The sequence below is a fragment of the Phaseolus vulgaris genome, unplaced genomic scaffold (assembly GCF_000499845.2).
Source record: "Phaseolus vulgaris cultivar G19833 unplaced genomic scaffold, P. vulgaris v2.0 scaffold_20, whole genome shotgun sequence".
Classification (NCBI taxonomy): Eukaryota; Viridiplantae; Streptophyta; class Magnoliopsida; order Fabales; family Fabaceae; genus Phaseolus; species Phaseolus vulgaris.
The window spans coordinates 127483-135032 of NW_027174089.1; the positions used below are offsets into that span (position 1 = coordinate 127483).

The 7550-nt window shown below is 49.0% G+C and overlaps 1 protein-coding gene across 1 annotated transcript; it reads left to right on the top strand.

Moving 5' to 3' along the window:
- Window positions 1-4471: 4471 nt before the first annotated feature.
- LOC137817196 (uncharacterized) lies at window positions 4472-5437 on the top strand. The gene has a single exon (XM_068620441.1). The coding sequence runs from the start codon at window positions 4472-4474 to the stop codon at window positions 5435-5437; it is 966 nt and encodes a 321-aa protein (XP_068476542.1).
- The last annotated feature ends 2113 nt before the right edge of the window (window positions 5438-7550 follow it).

Below are 7550 nucleotides of genomic sequence, written 5' to 3' on the forward strand. Positions count from 1 at the left end.
CCATTAGTGGCTTGCACAAAACCGGCGGGCTTGCCAAGTACTCTTTAAGCTTGACGAAGGCTTCTTCACACTCCTTCGTCCAGGCAAATTTGTTGTTTCGCCTCAAACACTGAAAATACGGATGGCCCTTCTCTCTGCTAGCCGACACGAAACGAGACAGGGTGGCCATCCGACCTGTAAGCTGTTGCACTTCCTTCACGGTAGCCGGGCTCCTCATCGCCAAGATGGCAGCACACTTATCAGGATTGGCTTCTATTCCTCTCTCAGTTAAGAGGAACCCCAAGAACTTCCCAGCCTCCACGCCAAAGATGCACTTCTCGGGATTCAGCTTTAACCTGAACTTGGCGAACGTAGTAAACAATTCCTCCAAGTCCGCAACGTGCTTGCTCTTCTCTGGCGAGGTCACGACCATGTCATCTACGTAGGCTTGCACATTCCTTCCCAGAATTGGTGCAAGTACCCGATCCATCAACCTTTGGTACGTGGCCCCCGCGTTCTTCAGCCCAAATGGCATCACCTTGTAGCAGTAGCACGATCTCTCGGTCATGAAGGCGGTCTTCTCTTCATCCCTATGATGCATCTTTATCTGGTTGTACCCCGAGAAGGCATCCAGGAAGCTCAACAACTTACACCCCGCAGCATTGTCGACCAGGGCATCTATACATGGCAAAGGATATGAATCCTTTGGGCAGGCCTTGTTCAGATCAGTGAAGTCGACACACATGCACCACTTCCCATTGCTCTTCTTTACCAGCACGACGTTGGCCAGCCACTCAGGGTACTGCACCTCCCTGATATGGCCTGCAGCGAGGAGCTTCTGGGTTTCGTCTCTAATCGCCTGCCTCCTCTCCTCGTTGAACTTCCTTCTCCTCTGTCGTACCGGTCTGACCTGGTTGTCCATCGCCAAATGATGGCACAAGAAGTCGGGATCGATCCCGGGCATGTCCGAAGCGGACCATGCGAACGCATCCAGATGCCGCTCTATCACCTTGGCGATATGGTCCTGGAGCTCAGCCTCCAGAGATCTTCCCAGCTTGAAGATTTTTCCCCCGATCTCCCTTTCGAGCCACTGCTCGACGGGTTTTGGTCTGGTTTCTCTGGCGATCACCGCTCTGGCGATTCCCAGCTCCCTCGCTTCCTCAGGGCGATTCCTCACCTCTTCTTCCTCTAGACCGGCGGTCTCCTCCCCCAACTCAGCATCCACCATCACCACGTCGCTTCCGGCGGTCTCCTCTATTACCGTCGGCCTGGGCTTCACACCGGGAGGCGGGGTGGTTGTCACATAACTCACGGACCTCTTGTTCTTCAGGCTATTCTCATAGCACTTCTTTGCTTCTTTCTGGTCGGATTTGATGGTGATCACCACCCCCTCCATAGATGGCAGCTTCACCTTCATGTGCCGGGTCGAAGGTATAACGCCTATTCTGTTGAGCGTGGGTCTTCCCAACAGAATGTTGTATGCTGAAGGAGCGTTCACGACAAGGTACTTTATTTTCTCTGTTCTCAAGCCCGCCTCATCCGTAAACGTAGTCCTCAACTCAAAGTACCCCCTAACCTCCACCTGGTCGCCAGCGAAACCATACAAACACCCTCCATAGGGCCTCAGCTGGTCAAGGGGTAGCTCCAACCGCGTGAAAGTCGGCCAGAACATCACGTCTACCGAGCTTCCTTGGTCCACCAGAACCCTGTGGACCTTCCTTCCTGCCGTGATCAGCGAGATGACTATGGGGTCGTTGTCATGAGGCACAACGTCCCGAAGATCTTGCTTTGTGAACGTAATGTCCACATCCGGCGAGTGGTCCTCGAACATGTCCACCGTCATCACAGACCTCGCATACTTCTTCCTCTGTGACGCGGTGCATCCACCACCCGAGAAACCTCCTGCAATGGTGTGGATCTCTCCGTGAGTGGGCATCTCGTGCTGCTGAGCCTCACCACCTGCGGGCTGGGAGCTCGACGCGCCCCCCGTCCTTCTATCCAGCAGGTAGTCGTTTAGGAACCCGCTCTTGACCAGGTCGTCGAGCTAGTATCCTAAAGCCAAACATGAGTCCACGGTGTGGCCAAAGCCCTGGTGGAACTCACACCAGGCGTTTGGCTTCGGTCCCAACACCTTGTCGCCCACCTTCTCGGGCGCCTTCAGCCTAGCTGATATATTGGGAATGGCGATCAGATCTGCCAACCCCATGACAAACTTATGCTTTGTTGGGCGATTGTACTCCCGACGTGCTGGTTGAGGGCGCCCTGGGCCCCTGCCCTTGTTCTTCCTTGGATCATAAGGATGGCGAGTCCTCTGATCCCTCTTGGCCGCCGCTGTCTCCAGCACCCTCTGTGGCTGGATCCTGGTCTGGGCACGTGGCCTAGCGGGGGCCACGCTTCCCCTCTTCTCGGCGACCTCACTTTCATCGGCGATGTGGGCCACCGCAAGTCGCCGAACCTCAGCAAACGTGGCGGGGTGAGCCCTAATCAACGCCTCACAGAAGGGTCCCGGCAGCACGCCCTTCTTGAATGCATAGACCAGCATCTCTTCGTCCTTGGCCGGCGAGCGGACCATCTGCACCCCAAAACGATTCAAGTAGTCCCTGAGGGACTCTCCCTGGTACTGCCTTATGTCGAACAGGTCATAAGACACCCTAGGCGGCGCCTTGTTCACTATATACTGCTCGACGAAGATCTTCGAAAACTGTTGGAAGTTGGTTATGTGACCTGCAGGCAGGCTCACAAACCATTCCAGCGCCATTCCCTGGAGTGTGCTCACAAACATCTTGCAGTACACGGCATCCGATCCCCCTGATAGCATCATCTGTGTGTGGAACGTGGTGAGATGTGCCTCAGGATCCTCCACGCCGGTAAAAACAGCCTTCATGGGTACCACACTCGCAGGGATTGGCGTGTTTGTAATCGCCTGAGCGAAAGGCATAGGGAAAACGCGGGGCGGCGTTGACGGCGCAACCTCTTCAGCGACTGGACGCCCTCGCTGCTCTTGAAGAGCTTGACGCAATTCCTCAGTCACTCGGCTAAGCTCTTCATTCCTGGCCTGAGAGGCGATCAGGTCCTCGTGCATTTTTGCCTGCTCTATGCGCGAGGCTTCCACATTCGCCTGCAGCGAACGCATGATTTCCACCATCTGTGCCATAGTCATGGCGCCTTCAGCAGCAACGGGCGCAACTGGACTTGAACGGTTGCTTCTCATCTTTCTCATGAAAACTTGACAGATCACAAAGAGTGATGAACAACACCTTCTTCAGCGACGATCGATTTAGCGATCAATCGGTCAGAACTTCACAAAACTCCAACGAGCTTCAAGAATGCAACCTCAACAGCAAACCTTCACAGGAACTCACGACTCCACCACAAACCACCGCTTTCTCCGCGAAAATCCAAACGAGCGGCGAAACTTAGATCTTCACCAATTAAAATTCGCGTAAGCAGCGAAAAACCTCACCTCACCGAAGAAGAAGTCAAACGAACGGTGGAAAATGCGAAACTACTGAACAAAACTTAGATGAACAGCGGAAAATGGTTGCACCAACACACAACCACACAGAAACCGCAGAAACTTCCAAGAACTCACGCTGTGGATGGGAACAGGTTTTACACGACCCATGGTGGGCGCCTGATGATCCTGCCTGTTGACCGAAACGCTGGAGCCTTGCCTCGTCAAACCTGGATCGACTTCTGCGCCGTGTTAGCCTCCGTCCTTCACCGCGATCCACCTCAAGAACCTGCAAAAGGCAGAACGGCGCCGCTGCGGCCGATCACGCTCCGACGCCCAAGTCAGCGACTGAACCACCAAATACTAAGAGAAAACTCAAGAACTCTAAGGAACCGTGCACAAATTCTCTCTCAGCGTACTCAAGACTCGCAAGTGTAAAGAAACAATCTAAACGTGCGTACCTCAGAAGTTCGTTAGAAACTCTTATATACCTGGGCACTTTCTCTCTCCTGGCAGTTACACATCTGGACACGTGGCTCGCATCCAGCTGTACACGTGCCATTATCTGGAGCATCCTTGACTTGGGCGCTACTTCTTACTCTTCAGGTTTTTTGGCTAAGTTACTTATGCATGATACAACTAAGTGCATAGTTGCCTTGGAGCGTGATCTCTTCTGGGTGGCGAGTTCGGGTGCCTTCGTACACACCTTCCCTGTGGTCTCGCCGGCCGCCTTCATGATCTGCCCTACCTGCTTCACCGTGTATGTTCAAGTAAGCTGTCTCCCGACCTCATCCTCTGGCCAGCTGGGAAATGACTATCTGCCTTCATCTTCGGCGATGTCCTTGTTTCGGCGATCTCTAATTACTTGGTCGCCTGGGTTCACATCTGGCGACTTCATCTTCAACCCGGTGACCGCCGGTTTAGGTATGCTGGAGATCGAAGCACGCCAACTTAATAACTGGCGACTACATGAACCCCCCGACTTCCTTCCCTTCTGCCAGCCAGGTGTCCCATCCAACACGCCTATATAATAGCTCGATGCCACGTCATCACTTCCGACTACCAGGGCGGTACACGCAGTACCAAGGGGAGTCCCTGAAGGATTTCTTGAATAGATTCGGAGCTCAGATAGTCCGCTTGCCAGGTAAAGATGAAGAAATGTTTGTACATGCCTTCAAAAAGGGCGTGTTGCCTGGGCCTTTCAGTGAATTGCTTATTAGGAGTCACCCCGTCACGTTCGCTGAAATCCGACGACGTGCCGTGGCTCACATCGCCGCTGAGAGCGAAGTCTCCGAGAAAAGGGGAAATGTGGCCCCAGCTAAGCCACGCGCTCAGACGAGTATCCAACGGCAGAGGGTGATGGAGGCAGCGGCGGGGAAGAGGGATCAAAGGATGTGTCATCCTTGTGACCCAAAGAAGAGTAAGGGGAAGGGGCCGGGGCAGCCCAGAGAGACTAATCGCCCGCCGAGGTATGAGTTCGTGATGGGATTGGCTGACCTGATCGCCATCCCGAATATTGCTGCCAGGCTCAAAGTGCCTGAGAAGACCACGAATAAGGTGTTGGGACCAAAACCAGATGCGTGGTGTGCGTTCCACAAGAGCTTTGGCCACTCTATTAATTCGTGTCTGGCTTTGGGATACCAACTCGCCAAGTTGGTCAAGTGTGGGTTCTTGAAGGATTACTTGCTAGAGAAGCAAGCGGGGCAATCATCAGGTTCCCAACTGGCGGGCAGTGAGGGACAGCAGCACGAAGTACCCATTCACGGCGAGATGCACACCATAGCTGGTGGATTCTCGGGTGGTGGGTGTACTACATCGCAGCGAAAGAAGTATGCAAGGTCTGTGATGCCAGTGGAGGTTTTTGAAGATCACTCACCCGACGTGGACATCACGTTCACCAAAGGACACCTTGGGGATGTTGTACCTCATGACAATGACCCTATTGTGATCTCGCTTGTTACGGCGGGAAGGACTGTCCATCGGGTGCTGGTCGATCAAGGATGATGTGATTCCAATAGCATAGAAGAGAAAGATTCTTGATCTTATTAGGAATCAACTTGAGTTGGACAATAGTTAGGCACTTTTCTTAGAATTGGATCAATGTTCTAAGTCAAGAACTCACCAAAACTAGCACCAAATCCAAAACTCATATGGAAGTTCCAATTATGATCAAATTGAACCGAAAAGAATGGAACAAAAGATAAGCAAACTGAAATTAGAAGTGCTGGAAATTAAACACATCGAACCAAATCAAACAAAGGAAGAAAAGCTTGCTGGAAAATGGAAATGACCGAACCAAAAAAGGCAAGAACAATCATATTAGACATGGAAATGAATAAGGCACAAAGCTAGAGAAGAGAACACTTATGGAGATGGAAGAGAAGGTGATTGATCACGCCACTTGGAGTATGGCTGCTCCAAGATTAGTGTGCTACCGCCACTTGAGGACACCATGGATCCATCAAGATAAGACTAGAGAAGAAGGCTCAAAAGCTCTCCAATGCTCACTCAAAATTTGAGTATAGTTTCTTTACTCTAAATTCCAATCTGAATTGTACAAGCTAAGCACCTTTATTTATAGCCTAAAGGTGCTGAAAAATAGGTGGGAAAATTCAAATAAACTCATTTGAAATTCCCACCAAAAACAAGTCACATGGGAGGTGTGACCTTTTTCTACTATGACACCTCCTAAAAACTACACCTACACCACTCTCCTAAGTCACATGGACAATGTGACTTTATTTTACATTTTCACACTCCTTTATTTAATAACCACACCTCCTAAAACTATTCAAGAGTATTTCAAAGCTTGGCCTTGCCCCTCATGGGATGGACTTGGGCTCTTTGGGCTTTGGCCTTCTTGGGCTTGGGCTTGGGCTTTGGGCTTGGGCTTCATGTTTATTTTATGTCTTCTTTTAATTTTGAGAAGACTAGAAGGAAGAACTTCAAATGCGAGGGTGGATGTCCTCTTCCTCCATTAATAAAAGCCTCCTTTATTTGATTCTCATCATACTCCTCGAGTTGGAGAGAATTCGTCCACGAATTCTGAATCCTTGCATATAACAAAGTCAGTTTATTCTTACAATTAAAAGTGGAAGAAAAAGGAAAACATGACTTAGCATTTGGAAACAATGGGATTTCAGAAAAGGAGGTTTTATAAAACGACCAAGTTGGAAAAATTTGTTTAGGAATGATGATATCTTTTGGAAAAAGTCCTCTTAAATGGTGACAACCATTAGGAGGTATGAAAAAATCATCCCTAACATTTTTAAACCAAGATGGTGGTGAAGTAAGAACCTTTGGTAATGAAAAAGATAAAGAAGGAAAACACCTTGGATGTGAAAGTATAAGACCCATGTCAACTTGGCCTTCTTTGTCTTTTTCATTTTTACTTGTGGTAGGTGGGTGAGTGAGGTCTTGTTTTACCTTGTTTAGCTTTGCTTTTGTGGACAATGAAGAGCTATGTGCCCAAAACCTAAACATTTAAAACATTTGATATTTGAAGTTTTGGTAGGTGACTTAGGAGTAGAAGGATTTGTAGTAGAAACTTTTTTTGGAAACAAGGTTTGTTTGGAAAAATTGGAAGGAGAATTTTGAGTAGAAATTTTGTTGGCATCCTTCCTAGAAGAGTTGTAGAAATCATCATCATGAGTATGTTTGAAAGTTGTTTTCAAAAGATAGGATTCCACCTTGATGGCTTTGCGAAACACTTTCTTTAAAGAAGAGTACTCATTTAATTCTACAAATTCTCTAATATCCCTTCTCAAACCACGTACAAACCATTTTATCTTTGACTCTTCATTAGCATGTATATTCATTTTAGTCAAAGTTGTTTCAAAATCTTTAAAGTATTCATCTACCATCCTATGTCCTTGAGGAAGCCTTTGGAACTTCAACAAGTGTTCCTTCCTAGAAGGAGGAACAAACCTCGCGCGCATACGTTCTTTCAAAGCATTCCAAGAAACCACGGGAAGTTTCTTGCGATATATAATGTCCATTACAATTTTATGCCACCATTCTTTGGCATAGCCCAAAAAGGATGAAGAAACTACCCTAAGTTTATCGTCATCTTGGACCTTATACACATGAAAATAATGGTCAACCTTAGCCTCCCAAT

Coding starts and splice junctions, on each gene's coding strand:
- LOC137817196 (XM_068620441.1), top strand. CDS start 4,472: ATGCCACGTCATCACTTCCGACTACCAGGGCGGTACACGCAGTACCAA.